The following is an 18,018-nucleotide window of genomic DNA, read 5'->3' as shown; positions in this document are numbered from 1 at the left end:
GTTTGAGGGAGTGGGAGAAGGTCTTAACCCACGAGTGTGAGCCCTATCTGTTTCAAGTGAACTCTGTTCTGTCTGGAGCCTGGCAGTCAGAATCACTCAAATTAGACTTTGCAAAGTAATTGATTACTTAGGCAGGTAGGCTGTAATTACACATTCAAGAGAAACAACTGGGTGTGTCTTGTCCTCCAAGGGGACCAATCAAAAATCTGGTTGGAAATAAAACCACCTTTTTTTGAATGCTTCATAGCCAATGAGGTACTTTTGAAGTGTATAACAAAGGTAAACAAAGCAGCCTATTTGCACACAGTGTGGTAACGTTAAAAAGCATTGAGATGAAATGACCAGCTAATCTGATTTGGTGATGCAGGTTGAGGGATTAATGTTGACCAGGACACCTCCCCTGATCTTCTTTGAATAGTGCCAGAAGATTTTTTACATACACCTGAACAGGTAGATGGACCTTATTTAATATCCCACATGAAAGACACCAGCTCCAGCAATACAGTACTCCCTCAATGATGTACTGAAATGCTAGCCTAGATTATGCGCTCAAGTCTTGAAGTGAGACTTGAACCTTATGGCATTCTGACTTGGAGCCAAGAGCAATTCCACTGAACCAGATTGACACTTAAAGGCAGATTCAGTGAAAAGGGAACATGAAGACATATCAGAATGGGAGTGGAAACAAATCAACATTGGAAGGGAAGGGGATTTGGAGGCACATTAATTAGGAGGGCAGACTTGGAAAGCCAGTGCGAATGCATTGAAAAATAGTCCGGCCATTAGACAAGTGCCTGAAGCACTGCAAGTGCTCAGGGAATTCTCTGCTATCTGTTAACTATCTCCAGTGCTACCTGACAATATGAACTGGGTGCTAGGGCATGCAGTGTGCGATTTCCACTGCAACACCAGAGGACCAAAAGTAGGGGTTCCCATAATCCAGCCTCAACAAATTTCTTTCAGCTCAAAGATCATTGAGAACAGTGCTTTGTCTTGTTTGTGATAGGGATCAAAGTGACTACTTTCAAGAACCATCCAAATCAAGACTAATGTTGAACCTTAAACATTCTGTTAATACTCATTTTTACCAGCCAGAGTGAATCCAGATTGGTGAAGATTTCGTGGTGGTTGAATTGGTTGTTTAGCTGGAGACATCCTAGCTGATGGAATGGGCGTCATAGCTCTGGGAACCACTGTGACATCTTGGACAGGACCATCATAAATCCCTCTAGGAACACCTCGGATTTCAGCCAGCTGTAACAATACAACTAACCTTTGATACCACTCCACTAATCCACATATAAGTGATACAGCATTTTACAAATGCAACTCAATATGAGACAATTTTCATAGGCAAAATCTGGGAGACATATTAGTGTAATACAACAATTCAGATTTTATTTCTGGCATACAAGTAGGGACGTTCTAACATTTAAGAAAACTGGGTATTGCACTGGTTAACAGTGTCAACCCACAATATGCGATAAGCCTTTTACTGAGAATTTCTAACTTTTAAAGTGCGTGTATTCTAAAAATGTGTGCAGGTATTATCAGAGTCTAAGCTCTTCATTCATTATTTATGTAGCAATAATGAAGAAGGTATCAGCTGCTCAAAATGCACATGGAAAACATTGGGCATCCAGATTAATGTTCAGAACTTGTAATTGCAAAATCAACAGCTATTCCAATTATCATGTGATTGTAAAATTTGGAAATGCCAACTACCATTGGTGGTCACAGAATCTATTGACTGGTATCTTATCTCAAAAATGCCAGTAGTTGTTACCAATGTTCCTTGGCTTTGTGGAAATGTGCTCTATAAGACTTATTAACTGGGTGTATCTAAACTGAGAAGGATGGGCAAGAACCTTCACACTAAAGCATGAGCTCAGGGTTATATTATACTCTATACACATTGGAAGCATAAAGTTGGCATATCTGCTATGAATGAAATTTAAGCATTTTGCCTGGTCCAAAAAAAACTGATGAAAATTCTAAGTAACAGAGAAACTGTGCTCTACACTGAATACACGCGCTTCACACAAAACTACATGTATAAAATGTGTTGTAAAACAACTATACTGCGGAGTATTTTTGGACTTTCGCCAGATGATAAAAATAAATGATTTAACCCCTACTCATCAAAATACTGGATTATTAATCCAGGTCTCTGGATTACTAGTCCAGTAACATAAGCACTACACTACACAATTAGCGAAAGTACAGTTTTTACTCTTACTAATTATAGAGATGTCAGTTCTAGTTCATACTTGTAATGAATTGTCCTGAAGTTGCTAGACTGATGCAGTGAAGTTGAACACTTTACCTTGCTTCTTGCTTTTATTCTTTTGTAAACATAGTCCGGGAATGTCTTTTTGGGGATGAAGCGTCCACAGCCCTCTGTGGCATGAATTGTTCCATATTCGAAGACAATTTTACCTTGACTTACTACCACAGAAGGAGCACCACGGCATTCCATACCTTCAAAGATGTTGTACTCAATTGCCTAGGAGACATAATGCAGACATGATAGAGCTTTTCATTTCATGCCATTTAGAGTGTACTTGCTATGACCAGTTTATTAACCATACTATTTTAATCTATAATGTAAGTAGATCCCGTGCTGACTTATAAAGTTTAATTATTAAATGATATGCTCAGATAGTTTAGTATTGAGACATTGCTGGTGTTTTAGCTTGTAATACTTTTAGTTTGATTTCTATGTGACCAAGCTTTGACCGTACATTGTTCCCAGTTGTGCCCTTTTGTTCCTTTGCTGGCTGTACCTCACATTCTTGCTTCTTCAATGCTTCCTTTCTCTGAACTCATTGGGGGAGAAATTTGGCTGCATTGCGCCTCCCGTTAACATCTGCGGGAATGTGGTGGTAATGTGGCGCTAAGGGGTTACCGACTGGGTGCAGCGATTTCCCTGATGTCCGCGAACTTCCCTTGCAATTTTGCACTGGTGCTAACACTTATCCCCTCACTCTCTTGCACCTCGTCGATCATGATGTCATCCGGAGCGTTACCGCCCTGGATGTGATATTCGCTTCTGCCCCCTGCTGTATCGCTGGATGTCATCAACAGGAGTCATTGCCACCTCGGCTGGCGGCTTGGGGAGCGATATTTAAAAGCAGGGGTGGTCAGGTAGGGCGAACTTTATGCTTCGCACCAGTGTGGTGCCTGCTGATTGCTTCTGATGGTGCATTGCTGCGCGATTACTCAGCCCTCCACTCTCTTATAGTGCTTGGGGCTGTATTGGAAGTCGTGCAGATCCCGTGGCCCCACAGAAATAAGAGGAAGAATCTTGCAACCCAGCACTGACCCTTTCCTTTAAGCGAGGGAAGGAGGCTGTGATGCCAGCAGCACTGCACTGAACATTCTTCAGCGCTCTGCCGCTACCACCCGCTCACTCACTTTAGTGCTCGAAGAGACGTGATAGCGCTGCACTTCCCTCTTGGAGTGCTAAAGCTGAAGTTACTGGGTTGCAAAAAGAATTATCGCCTGCCGATACTTTTCTCACTTCTCAAAAGTTATCGCCTCACATGGGGCGCAACGGAATTTCTCACCCATTATTCTTTACCTCCTTACACCACTGGGAGATGTTATTTTGCTAAATTAATACCTGTAGTAGGAAAGGGAAACACAGGGCAGGTAATAACTAGTCGATGAAACAAAATGGAAAGTAAGACTAAAGTGAATGATACAAAATGAAACAGTTAATGAAGGGGGAATCTTTAAACTGAGGTAATCAAAAACTGTAAATGAAGAATGTCATTCATTTGAATTTCCCTCTGTCACATTGTGAATGACATCACTTCTCTTCGAGCACTAAAGTGAGTGAGGAGGTGGTAGTGGCAGAGCGCTGAAGAATGTTCAGTGCAGTGCTGCTGGCATCACAGGCTCCTTCCCTTGCTTAAAGGAAAGGGTCAATGCTGGGTTGCAAGATTCTTCTGTGGGGACACAGGAACTGTGCAACTTCCAATACAGCCCCAGTTCCTCTCATCCCACTATAGGTGAAGATTTTTTAATTAGGAGAAATGATAAAGGAAATAAAGAAAATAAATATAAAATAGATGGTACTCTGAAGAATGAACTGAGAAGAAAGTGAATGCACAATACGTACAAAATAAAGGCATCCAAGGGTATGAGACAGATATATTACCACACGGACCTCTGAGAGGGGACCGTTTCTGTGTGTACATCGGTCGCACTGACTGGAGATATACTACCATTCTGCTGGCATTTAAGAGGAAAAACAAAAAGAATCAGAAGACAAAGACAAAAGCCAGTCCTCCTCTACTTCTGTGCCTTACCCTTGGATGAAAAGGATTAAGAGAAAACTAAAAACAAAAGTCTGGCGATAGGCACAAGACAAAAATAGACATCAAAGAAGGAATGAAGTCAACTATTTAAGTAATGCAACAAATGTAAATATATGAAGGAATTATTGAGTTACCTGTTCAACAATTTGTATACTTTTACAAAGGTGATGTTTTCTTACTGTACCGTTAACTATCACTAGGCTTTCACAGGAAATGTCAACATAAATAACATGAGATTTTTAAGAGTGTTCACAGTGACCTAACACACATAGTAGTATATGGACTATGAATATTTAATAATCTGGACCAAGAGGAATATATTGAGCTGTCGCACAGGACATTTCAAATCACATCTGTAACTGCAGGATAGATTCTACAGGTTAAGTAGCTGTCAACCCTTAGGTGGTAGCACATTGTTGGAACAGTGTAAGGGAAGATCTCTACTTAGCCAATGCTGTATCTAAACTGGAAGTGCTCGATACAATGAAAACAGAAAATACTGGAAACACTCAGCAGGTCACACAGCTTCTGAAGAGAGAAAAACAAGTTAACGTTTCAGGTCGACGGCCTTTGAAAGGTCATCATCCTGAAATGTTAACTCTATTTCTCTCTCTACAGATGTTGCCTGACATGCTGAATGTTTCCAGCAATTTCTGTTTTTATTTCAGATTTCCAGTATCCGCAGTAGTTTGCTTTTTTGCTCGATACAATGACTGACTGCAAAAGTGATAAATGCTCATTTCCCTGGGCAAGACTGCAGTTGTATTTTGCTATTCTGGGTGTACCATCACCAATTGCATTCAACAAACTCTGCTCCTCAAGCATTCTATGTGGCATTCTGAGGGGAAACAAATCATGCTTGAAGGAATAGCAGATGCAGTGAGAATACTAAGTAAGGGATTGTGTTCTCATCTTGTACATTACAGTCACCTCCTTAAATTGCAGCTCTGAGTTTCTCAGCACAATACGTGCAAAATAAAGGCATCCAAGGGTACGAGACAGCTATATAGCCACATGGAGCTGTGAGAGGGGACCGTCTCTGAGTGTACATCAGTCCCACTGACTAGAGATATACTACCATTCTGCTGGCATTTGGCTTTGTCGAGATTGTGAAATTCATTCTGAGCCCCAGAGAACACACATACTTTTAATGAGTGAGAGGAAACTACCTAGTAGCCATCACAATGCCATCATGTCAAGAAGCAACACTTTCATCAGATGTCCTTCTGTGCAACCCGATTTGGAGAGTTTCAAGTTATACAGCAACTTGTAATCTGGACTTTGGGTTCAATATCCTCAGTTAACACAGATGTTAACTTTCCTACTGAAAAGTACTACAGAGTCATATCTCTGATCTGAAACTAGAATTATACTGCCCTCTTTAGCATTGCTATGAAATGGAAACTACTTTGCATCAATATAAAAGTGGGAATCTACCTGGACTTTGAAGAGCTACCAACTGATCGGCATGATCGTACAACCAGTTTGTAAATGTCTTAATCAAATGTTAGTTTATTTAATACTCATAGTCCTTTGTTAATGAATATCCTATAACAACGGGTGATGTGACCAGAAATTGGATTTGCCAATAAATTGAGTTCTAATGAAGAACAAATTACAAAACCACACTGACTTCTAATTACTGGGTAGCTGTAACCAGGGAATGCAGGCTTAATTATGAAGCTATTTGCATTACCAGGTTGTGTGTCTTTGCTGAAATGATTTTGACCGCTTCTGGATCCCAGATGACTAAATCAGCATCAGAACCAACAGCAATTCGTCCCTTCCTGGGGTAGAGATTGAAGATTTTTGCAGCATTTGTACTTGTAACTGCTACAAATTCATTCTCATTCATCTTTCCTGTAGCCTAGAATATAAAAATTAGAAAAGGTTACGGGGGTTATATAATATGAAAATAGGTTAAGAGTCTACAGTTATCTGTTATGCTGTGTTTTGTTTTTACCCTCCTGGTGAAGTGAATCCAAATCACTGGTGTGTACCAACTAGTCTCAATTTGTAATAGTTGAAAATGCCCTTTTTTTGTAGTACTGGGTGAGCAGAAATTTCCAACTAAATATTGGGAAGACTAAAGCAATTGTCGTTGGTTCTCGCCACAAACTCCGTTTCTTATCCACCAACTCCATTCCTCTCCTTGGAGACCCTTCGCAACCTTGGTGCCGTATTTGACATGGAGATGAGCTTCTGACCACATATCTGCTCCATCACCAAGATCACTTACGACCAGCTCCGTAACACCTCCTGACTCCACTCCTGCCTCAGCTCATCTGCTACTGAAACCCTCATCCATTCCTGTGTTACCTCTAGACTTGGCTATTACAATGCACTCCTGGCCAACCTCCCATCTTCCATCCTCCATAAACTTGAGCTCATCCAAAACTCTCCAGCCACATGCTAACTCACACCAAGTCCCATTCACATATCACCCCTGTGCTCGCTGACCTACATTGGCTCCAGGTCCGGCAACATCTCACTTTTAATGTTCTCATCCTTGTTTTCAAATCCCTCCATGGCTTCGCACCTCCTTATCTCTGTAACCTCATCCAGCCCTACAACCCTCCAATTTTGGCCTCTTGCACATCCCGATTTTAATCGCTCCACCACTGGTGGCCATGCCTTTAACTGCTTAGGCCCTAAGCTCTGGAATTCCCTCCCTAAACCGCTCCACCTCTCTTTCCTCCTTTTAAGACGTGTCTCTTTGACCAAGTTTTTGGTTATCTGATGTTACTCAGCATCAAAATATGTTTTATAATCACTCCTGTGAAGCGCCTTGGGATGTTTCACTATGTTAAAGGCGCTTTATAAATACAATTTGTTGTTGCTGTTGTTTGTACATTCAAGTTGTTCTGATGGTTATAAAAGCCTGGGAATTTCTGGGGTCCTGCTTCACCAATGTAAGTGTGGTAGAAATTCTGGGGATGGGAAATTTGCACAGAAGTGATGGTGTGCCAGCTTGAGCTAATCTACCCTTGTAAGGCAGAATGAAGTTTTCCAAAAGCCCAAATAAGCCAAAGAATGATTCCCATGGAACCACTCCAACTGTAGAAGGTAACTGATCCCCTCTGAGATCAATTACTTTACACTGGTAAGTGCTTGGGGCCTTTAGAAGGCCTCGATGGAACTTACCCTAGGTCTCAACTGACATGAGTTTTACTAAGGCCTTTCAAAAATGTATAGGAATGAATTTCCCTGGGAAGCCCAGGATCTCCCCCTGACACGCCCCCTTGATATAGGGGGTGCAGAAGACCGATCTGCCCATGGAGCCCCCAGCCATAATTTAAATGTCTGGTTGAAATCTGGAGCAATCCCAGGGGTGTAAATGGAAATGATGCCCTCTCTGGCCCCAGGAATTTTGGGTCACGGTCTCAGTGTTAAAAAGCATTTCGGAATCGAGTTATGTTTGTAGCATTCTGTTGCTCAGCTACAGCTAAGCTGTAATTTATTAACAAGATTTTTAAAAAGGTTCAATAGCAGCTACTGTAATTTGTTTTATAAAGTTAACATACCACAGCCTTATCCCAAATAACTGTCATCCTCTCTTCAATACCATTAACTCCTTCAGGGATCAGTCTGAAGTCATCTTTTCCAACTGCTTTTTGTGCGGTGGTGAAAGCACAGTGAGCACTGCCAGTAACCTGCAGATCGCCACTGTATTCAAAAACAAATTAAATGTAGGTTACTAAGTGTCAGGGTTGACTGGTGGCCATCTCACCACCACAATTCCAAGGGGACAACTTCCTTTGTGTGCTTTGTGTAGTGAACTCCAATAACTTACAAAGAACAGGTTTACAATTTCGCTACAACTAGCGCACAAAGGTAATCCTCTTTCCCTCTCCCAACGGGAGGCTGCTCTGACTACTTATCCAATAAATAATTAAGTATAGATTACACAGTTAGATTTTTGCCCCATGCTGTATATTTTTGGTTATCACCAAGTTTACAACTGGCCCTTATTTTCTTCTATTGTACGATCAGCATTCCTAAAATACTAAACAGGAAATAAAAATCTATCTGTGAATAGCGAGTCAATTTACAAATCCATACCAGGAGAGGAGAGAATTTAGGTAATCAGGAGTAGAAGTATCAGTGCTGAGTGGAGGGGAGGTGACAAAGGCTGCAGCCTTGGCCCAGTTCTTACTCCAGTAGTGGGATCCATCAGTCCCAAGACTTGCTGTGACGGGCTCTCCATATACAACTGCACCTGTCAAAGCACACAAAAAATTGATTAGTAATCTTAGCAAATCTGGGGAATCACATCATACTTCTTTGATTTAAGTTTTCTATTTCTTTTATCAGTAGGACACCTTGCACAAACATGATGTATATTAAATTGTTTGTAAAATAGCCTTTTCCCTGAGGAGACAGCTGCCCAACAAAGTACAGAGGAATATTCAGGTACTGTACAAGTAGTGATGCCCTCAAATGAATCAATTTGCCGTTTATTTGTTCACTCTTGTTTAAACCGTCATTGCCATCACTATGGGGTTAATCTTCTGAGTTAGCGCTGCCAATGGGGAAACTTGCCTGCCAGTCGACAGAAGATCATGGACAGTGTACCCGCAATTTCCTCAGATATAATGGCCGAGGACAATGTTTCTTATGGCAAAGTGAACTCAATAGATTGCCCCCTGCATATTGCTTTCCTTATGGGCAGTTTATTTTATTTCTGCAGAATTACTTGAAGTCTCCAGTTTACTAAGTTACAAGTATTTTTTTTTCAAATTGCAATTGTTTTGATCTTAACATTGGGTTTAAATAGCAGAACTGCTCAAGATAAAAGGGGAGGGTGAACAGCCAGTTGTCGTGGTGCATATAGGTACCAACGATATAGGTAAAAAACGGGGTGAGGTCCTACAAGACGAATTTAGGGAGCTAGGAGCTAAATTAAAAAGTAGGACCTCAAAAGTAGTAATCTCATGATTGCTACCAGTGCCATGTGCTAGTCAGAGTAGGAATCACAGGATAGCTCAAATGAATACATGGCTTGAGGAGTGGTGCAGAAGGGAGGGATTCAAATTCCTGGGACATTGGAACCGGTTCTGGGGGAGGTGGGACCAGTACAAACCGGACGGTCTGCACCTGGACAGGACTGGAACCAATTCCTAGGGGGAGTGTTTGCTAGTGCTGTTGGGGAGGGATTAAATTAATATGGCAGAGGGATGGGAACCTATGCAGGGAGACAGAGGGAAGTAGAATGAGAGCAGAAGCAAAATATAAAAAGAAGAAAAGTAAAAGTGGAGGGCAGAGAAACCCAAGGCAAAAATCAAAAAGGGCCACCTTACAGAAAAATTCTAAAGGGACAAAGTGTGTTAAAAAGACAAGCCTGAAGGCTCTGTGCCTCAATGTGAGGAGTATTCGTAATAAGGTAGATGAATTAATTGCACAGATTGCAGTTAACGGATATGATTTAAATGGCATCATGGAGACATGGCTCCAGGATGACCAAGGCTGGGAACTCAACATCCAGGGGTATTCAACATTCAGGAAGGATAGACAGAAAGGAAAAGGAGGTGGGGTAGCGTTGCTGATTAAAGAGGAAATTAGCGCAATAGTAAGGAAGGAAATTAGCTTGGATGATATGGAATCGGTATGGGTGGAGCTACGGAATACCAAAGGGCAGAAAACACTAGTGGGAGTTGTGTACAGACCACCAAACAGTAGTAGTGAGGTTGGGCACAGCATCAAACAAGAAATTAGAGATGTGTGCAATAAAAGTACAGCAGTTATCATGGGCGACTTTAATCTACATATTGATTGGGCTAACCAAACTGGTAGCAATGCGATGGAGAAGGATTTCCTGGAGTGTAGTAGGGATGGTTTTCTAGACCAATATGTCGAGGAACCAACTAGAGAGCTGGCCATCCTAGACTGGGTGATGTGTAATGAGAAAGGACTAATTAGCAATCTTGTGTGAGTCCCCTTGGGGAAGAGTGAACATAATATGGTAGAATTCTTTATTAAGATGGAGAGTGACAGTGTTAATTCAGAGTCTAGGGTCCTGAACTTAAGGAAAGGTAACTTCGATGGTATGAGACGTGAATTGGCTAGAATAGACTGGCGAGTAATACTTAAAGGGTTGACGGTGGATAGGCAATGGCAAACATTTAACGATCACATGGATGACCTTCAACAATTATACATCCCTGTCTGGAATAAAAATAAAATGGAGAAGGTGGCTCAACCATGGCTAAAGGGAAATTAAGGATAGTGTTAAATCCAAGGAAGAGGCATATAAATTGACCAGAAAAAGCAGCAAGCCTGAGGACTGGGAGAAATTTAAAATACAGCAGAGGAGGACAAATGGTTTAATTAGGAAGGGGAAAACAGAGTATGAGACGAAGCTTGCAGGGAACATAAAAACTGACTGCAAAAGCTTCTCTAAATATGTGAAGAGAAAAAGATTAGTGAAGACAAATTAAGGTCCTTGCAGTCAGAATCAGGCGAATTTATAATGGGGAACAAAGAAATGGCGGACCAGTTAAACAAATACTTTGGTTTTGTCTTCACGAAGGAAGACACAAATAACCTTCCGTTAATACTAGGGGACCGAGGGTCTAGTGAAAAGGAGGAACTGAAGGAAATCCTTATTAGTCAGGAAATTGTGTTAGGGAAATTGATGGGATTGAAGGCTGATAAATCCCCGGGGCCTGATAGTCTGCATCCCAGAGTACTTAAGTAAGTGGCCCTAGAAATAGTGGATGCATAAGTGATAATTTTCCAACAGTCTATCGACTCTGGATCAGTTCCTATGGACTGGAGGGTAGCTAATGTAACACCACTTTTTAACAAAGGAGGGAGAGAGAAAACGGGGAATTATAGACCGGTTAGCCTGACATCAGTAGTGGGGAAAATGTTGGAATTAATTATTAAAGATGAAATAGCAGTGCATTTGGAAAGCAGTGACAGGATCGGTCCAAGTCAGCATGGATTTATGAAACGGAAATCATGCTTGACAAATCTTCTAGAATTTTTTGAGGATGTAACTAGCAGAGTGGACAAGGGAGAACCAGTAGATGTGGTGTATTTGGACTTTCAAAAGACTTTTGACAAGGTCCCACACAAGAGATTGGTGTTCAAAATTAAAGCACATGTAATTGGGGGTAATGTACTGACGTGGATAGAGAACTGGTTGGCAGACAGGAAGCAGAGAGTCGGGATAAACGGGTCCTTTTCAGAATGGCAGGCAGTGACTAGTGGGGTGCCGCAGGGCTCAGTGCTGGGAGCCCAGATATTAACAATATACATTAATGATTTAGATGAAGGAATTGAGTGCTATATCTCCACGTTTGCAGATGACACTAAGCTGGTGGTGGTGAGGGCTGTGAGGAGGACGCTAAGAGGCTGCAGGGTGACTTGGACAGGTTAGGTTAGCGGGCAAGCACATGGCAGATGCAGTATAATGTGGATAAATGTGAGGTTATCCACTTTGGTGGCAAAAACACGAATGCAGATTATTATCTAAACGGCGGCAGATGAGGGAAAGGGGAGGTGCAATGAGACCTGGGTGTCATGGTACATCAGTCGTTGAAAGTTGGTATGCAGGTACAGCAGGCAGTGAAGGCGGCAAATGGCATGTTGGCCTTCATAGCTAGGGGGTTTGAGTATAGGAGCAGGGACGTCTTACTGCAGTTGTACAGGGCCTTAGTGAGATCTCACCTGGAATATTGTGTTCAGTTTTGGTCTCCTAATCTGAGGAAGGACGTTCTTGCTATTGAGGGAATGCAGCGAAGGTTCACCAGACTGATTCCCAGGATGGCAGGACTGACAAATGAGGAGAGACTGGATCGACTGGGCCTGTATTCACTGGAGTTTAGAAGGATGAGAGGGCATCTCATAGAAACATATACAATTCTGACGGGACTGTACAGATTAGATGTAGGAAGAATGTTCCCAATGTTGGGGAAGTCCAGAACTGGGGGATATAGACTAAGGATAAGGGGTAAGCCATTTAGGACTGAGATGAGGAGAAACTTCTTCACTCAGAGAGTTGTTAACCTGTGGAATTCCCGACCGCAGAGAGTTGTTGATGCCAGTTCATTGGATATATTCAAGAGGGAGTTAGATATGGCCCTTACGGCTAAGGGGATCAAGGGGTATGGAGAGAAAGCAAGAAAGGGATACTGAGGGAATGATCAGCCATCATCTTATTGAATGGTGGTGCAGGCTCAAAGGGCCAAATGGCCTACTCCTGCAACTATTTTCTATGTTTCTTTGTGTCTAAATATTCTCAGAATTACAATCTATAATTATGACAATAAAACATATGATTTCTGAAAACAGTAACACTGAGAAATATTGTAATTGCCCCCAAATTTCCTCAGAGCCAATGGTGCCCCCAAAACAGAATTCCAGCAGCAAAGATGGCATAAAATGGGGTGGGACCTTGTAACATTCAGTCTGTATCCTGAAGAGCTGCCTGAGAGAGTTTTCTGTGAGGGCAGGGCCAGGGGTTAGCACCAGGGGTCAGAACCAGGGGAGAAGAAGCCAGAGGCCAGGAAGAATTTCTGTCTATTCCCTGGAAGCTTGACATTGTGAAAGGAGGCAGGGCTGATGGGATGGTATCATCTGCCAAATTTCCTGCTGCTCTTGTCTCCTGAATTGGACGCTGCCAAGAATTTGGCATCGCTTCACTGGAGTAGCATAAGTTGGGCCCACAAAAGGCAAAAGACAAAAGGCTTTTATAAAGCAAGCTGATTTCAAAATTATTTGCACTTTTAAACCAGCCCCATCAGCTTTTTGGGCACATTACATTCAAGCATTTCATTTTGCTCTCCTTTTGTTAGCAGGCGCCCAATGTGTTCCGACACTGCCACAGGAGACCACTTATGTAAAGTTCTGACAATGCAAACTCCAAGGGATCAGGATTTCCTCTCACTGGTGGAATGTCATTGCAGGACTGGAACTATGATGGAACAGGACCCTAGATAATCAGGGCCACTATGTGTAATCTGGATAATCGGAAGGAACCAGGACAATTAAGCACAAAAGAAAAACATTCCACATGCAGGTCAGTTATAATTTGGGACATAATTGGCTGTTTACCTTTCTTCCGAGCTTGTGCAATTATATCTGCAGCACTTTTGCTCATTACTTTGGTGATGTACAAGGGGCAGTTGGCTTGGCTTGCGATGGTGATTGCACGATATACCGCTTCTGCCTCAACCTTGAAGAAATGTTTTGATCAGGATTAAGTTTTAGTGAAAAACGTGATGTCACACAACGCTCTCCTCCCACCCTCATCAGACCCAGATCAAAATTAGCACCAAATTTCTCATTCTACTTCCCTTTAATGAGTTGGCTCATTAAAAAGAAAAAGCACACTTTCCATTTGCATCCCTCTTGTTGATACAATTTTAAAGACATTAACTATGTATGCGGCTTTTAACATTTCTTTCATGTTTAAGAAGATTGGTGAATGTACAGCTATTACATTTGAATGTCTCTGAGCCATACAGGAGGGCAGGTATTACTACAGCCCTGTACAGCCTACACCTCAAGTTGCTGGAGAAATATCACCAACGATGTCTCCGCAAGATCCTACAAATCCCCTGGGAGGACAGGCGCACCAACATTAGCATCCTCGTCCAGGCTAACATCCCCAGCATTGAAGCACTGACCACACTCGATCAGCTCCGCTGGGCAGGCCACATAGTTCACATGCCTGACACGAGACTCCCAAAGCAAGTGCTCTACTGGGAGTTCCTTCACAGCAAAGAGCCAAAGGCGGGCAGCGGAAATGCTACAAGGACACCCTCAAAGCCTCCCTGATAAATTGCAACATCCCCACTGACACCTGGGAGTCCCTGGCCCAAGACCGTCCTAAGTGGAGGAAGTGCATCCGAGAGGGCGCTGAGCACCTCGAGTCTCGTCGCCGAGAGCATACAGAAATCAAACGCAGGCAGCGGAAAGAGCGTGCGGCAAACCAGTCCCACCCACCCCTTCCCTCAACGACTATCTGTCCCACCTGTGACAGAGTCTGTGGCTCTCGTATTGGACTGTTCAGCCCCCAAGAACTCACTTCAGGAGTGGAAGCAAGTCTTCCTCGATTCCGAGGGAATGCCTATGATAATGACATTTGAATACTGAAAACATTAATGGTTAGATTCCAAACTCAGTTGAATCTGCATATAATAAAATATAGGCTTGTAGATAATAAGATATAGATGTCAAAAATATAAACCTTTCATTTCTGAGACTATTGCATTGCTCTCAGATAACAATGCCTCCCTTATGATTGGAGAAATAGTAATTTGCTTCAGAATTTGACACAGGATTAGTGTGGTTCAGGTCACTAGTGTGTAAAGTTCTTTGGTCACTATGTGGGATGTGATTTTCTGATGTCCCACTAGGTAATGCACATTCACGAGTACGAGGATTGTAAGAAGGAACAGCAAATTCATTTGTATTGCAATAAATTCAAGGCTCATTGCTTAATTACACAAACTGATATTTTGTTTTTCAATAAATTCCATAAATATGATTTGGAGCCTTTAACTGAAAAATAGATATATTTAAACACTAGGTTGATGTTAGCACTCTGATAGAATATTACATCAGTCCATATCATGTTGTATACATACCCACCCAATCGCATTTTTGCTTAATTTTTTGGGCAAACTTATTAATTTAGAATTATAGCCAATTAAATACTTTTAACAATTGTTTTGTATACTTTATTGCAGCTTCTTAATCCTCTTGAAATTATTGGAAAACCTTTATTTTTTCTGTGACACCAGCAATTGTGCCAGGTGGCTTGCATCATTTTCAATAATTTTTTTCTCCTTTAACCCTCTTCAAAGTTTCCCCAACCAAAAGAACAGCTAACTTGCTCACAATCTATTGTCGATACTGCTCTTTGTGTGGCCTAAAGTAATTGAACCCCTTCCTCTCCCATCCTGTAGAGCAGCATGTGGTCACTACTCTACTGTTCCCTCTGACACAAACTGCCACCTTTAACAATAAATTTGTAAAGCAAACTAGGCAAATATGAGAAGAAAGTTTAGTTGGTTTTCTTGCTATATTTTACACACTTTCAACATTAGCCAAATGTTTCTCTAATTAGAGAACACAGTCTCCTGATTCACTCAGTTGTAAATGTAGCAGAAATTGTATTACCTCTTCTGGTCGACTAAGAACATGTCCCTCTGGCCCTGTAATTCCAAGCTCCAACATTCGTTTCTGCTCCTAAAGACAGATGGAAGCATCAAAAATACAATCGGAAGTGATTTTGGTGCTATAAAACAATTATAATCTTGTCACACTTTGGTTTATTATCAGTAAAGCTGAAAATCCACATTTTCACTGGATAAATCATTTGTCAATCTTTAGATACGAACTAAAGCAATTTAACAGGGGAAAATATGCTTTCCTAATGCTATCACTTTTCAAGATATTTCATTTTCCCAGTGGGATCAAGAACTGGGTTCATGCAGTTTGCTTATGGTGCTAACATATGGTGACATAAATGTAGCCACTTTAATCTTTTCTAGTAAGAATTGCAAAGTTCTGAAAACAAATCCTGAGAGAATGTGGTTTGATTGCCGCAAAGCTGTGTCAGATGACGATATCTACTTGGGTGCTGGGGCAAGGGTGAAGTGGGGGGGGAGGGGGCGATGGAGTAAGGTAGTCATGTGACACTGCATTTTTAAATAACATATTTCTTTGCTGAATTTCTGAACACTGTATTTGTTGTTTTATAGCAACTTTTAATTGTTCAGCTTCAGATTGATTATCAAATTCTAATTTTACCTCCTGAATGATGTCTCCATTTTCAGCATGCACCTGTGCTATGGCACCCAGATCTCTGATGATGCTGAAGATTTCATATATCTGTCACGGAAAATAGCATGCAATTAGCATCTTTAGCCAAGCAGAAACAAATGTTAGCATTTATAGTTTCATTTTCTCTGAAGAGTTTTACCTGTGCATCACTACACTGATATTGGTCTTTGTAGGCCATGAACACGAGAAAGGAGTTCACACCTGGTTGAACAAAAAACAGTGAAAATATCGTATATTTTGCAATGAGCTGGAAGCTAGAAGTTGCTACTCTATCTTCTTGCAATGCTTAATGCATTTGATATCAACATTGCATCACAAAAATTTTTACGACAATGCTTCAATTATTTCAATATATTTTCAGCTAAAATATGTACACGGTACACAGAAACAAGAGCTGTGTTTCTGAAAAGTTCTACTTCCGCAAAGCATTTAAAGGAGCATCCCTTCCTGATGCATGACATTGTCCACAAACCCGGCTCTATGAATAACCCTGTACTGTTTTTTCATTATTAAAAATGTAATACAGTTAGTATAGTGCACCCCAATTCATGACTAGTTAATGAATCCACCGTGTTGTTAGCCTTTCCATTCCCATTGGGAAGTTATTAGTGATGGACTTGATCTGTGTGTCAACAGCATGCCAAGTTTGATGTCAAAATGAGCTGCCACCACCACCCTCATGTTGCTATATTCAAAGTGGTCCTCTGTTGTATGATTCTGAAAATGTAAGGAAAAGAGCACTACGACTTTTGTTAAATTTGTCAATATGACAATTAGCACGTTCAGACATAGCAGGATTCTGCTTGCAATAATTTTAATGGAATACTTTTAATATAACAAATTAATAAGGCATATGTTTCTGTTCCTGCAACTTGAGCTATTAGATCATAGTGAATGCAGGAAATTGGGTGGGGAGGAAAACACTGGACCCTGTCTGATTTCCCATCATTAATGGAAATGGATGGAAAATTGGACAGGTCCCTTATAGGACCGATTGGAAAATGGGATTGGTACATTTGTGATTTTTTTTCCTGATGCATCACATTCCTGCGCATTTAGCATAAATTAGTTCTAAAGCAGAGAGCAGTTTCAAGGGAAACTGACATTCAGTCATAATAGACACAACTGTCACTACATATACTAAAGATGTTCTAGTTTGACTTTTATTTAATGCCATTGTTGTGGCTGTTTGGAAATGAGAAACAGGCTTACGTTCCACAGACTATCAGAAAAATTCAGCTTGTGAAAGGTTAGTCATTTGAGCGTGGAAGTATATCTTTGGGTTCCAATGAAGTGACATTTCAAAAACAATATCATTTGGGGGACAATCATTTGTGTCCATTCTAGAAGTGATAGAAATATTGAGATTTACCTTTGTCCTTGACCAAAGTTTCCATTTCTTCACGCAGAGCCTCATGCCAACGTGTAATATCTATATGTAACGAGTAGTCACAACAGGACTTGCTGTCAGCCCATTCTCTCCACTGTTCATATGCAGAAAGAAGACTTGATCCAGGTTCAGGTTCAGAAAGGACATGATCCACTATGTTGTACAGCAAAAATATAAATGTATGCAATTAATCTAGATTTTTCTTTTCACTCTGTCTTAATCACATCTTTTTTCATTTACAATATTTCCTCATTTTCATTTTTCCTGTGAGTGCAGTGTATCCCAATGTAAGACCTGCTTTGTCATGGAGATTGGGATTGTCAGTACCATGAACATCCCCACAACTGTAGTTAATGTTACACTGACCAGCTATGTGTACTGAAAAGAATCAATCATAATGACAGTGCATGCACACACTCTGACTAGTTCTTTCCTAAATAGACCCTGATTTTCATATTAAAAAGGGCCTACCACCTAGAAATAGGCAAATGGCGGCTGTTGGTG

The 18,018-nt window shown here is 41.2% G+C and overlaps 1 protein-coding gene across 1 annotated transcript in view; it reads right to left on the bottom strand.

Moving 5' to 3' along the window:
- Nucleotides 1-18,018, bottom strand: part of dpysl4 (dihydropyrimidinase like 4) — a 47,708-nt gene that overhangs the window by 3,660 nt on the left and 26,030 nt on the right. The window contains exons 4-13 of the mRNA XM_070876793.1: nucleotides 17,497-17,667; nucleotides 16,264-16,325; nucleotides 16,092-16,172; nucleotides 15,459-15,527; nucleotides 13,386-13,506; nucleotides 8,388-8,544; nucleotides 7,850-7,991; nucleotides 6,022-6,192; nucleotides 2,327-2,506; nucleotides 1,089-1,254 (exon numbers count right to left, since the gene is read on the bottom strand). Of these exons, the coding sequence (XP_070732894.1) occupies nucleotides 1,089-1,254; nucleotides 2,327-2,506; nucleotides 6,022-6,192; nucleotides 7,850-7,991; nucleotides 8,388-8,544; nucleotides 13,386-13,506; nucleotides 15,459-15,527; nucleotides 16,092-16,172; nucleotides 16,264-16,325; nucleotides 17,497-17,667 (1,320 nt within the window). The remainder of the gene's footprint in view (nucleotides 1-1,088; nucleotides 1,255-2,326; nucleotides 2,507-6,021; nucleotides 6,193-7,849; nucleotides 7,992-8,387; nucleotides 8,545-13,385; nucleotides 13,507-15,458; nucleotides 15,528-16,091; nucleotides 16,173-16,263; nucleotides 16,326-17,496; nucleotides 17,668-18,018) is intronic.

This window comes from Pristiophorus japonicus, chromosome 3 (genome assembly GCF_044704955.1).
Source record: "Pristiophorus japonicus isolate sPriJap1 chromosome 3, sPriJap1.hap1, whole genome shotgun sequence".
NCBI lineage: Eukaryota > Metazoa > Chordata > Chondrichthyes > Pristiophoridae > Pristiophorus > Pristiophorus japonicus.
Note: the sequence above shows the minus strand (reverse complement) of the source record. Positions and strands in the feature narration are given on the sequence as shown.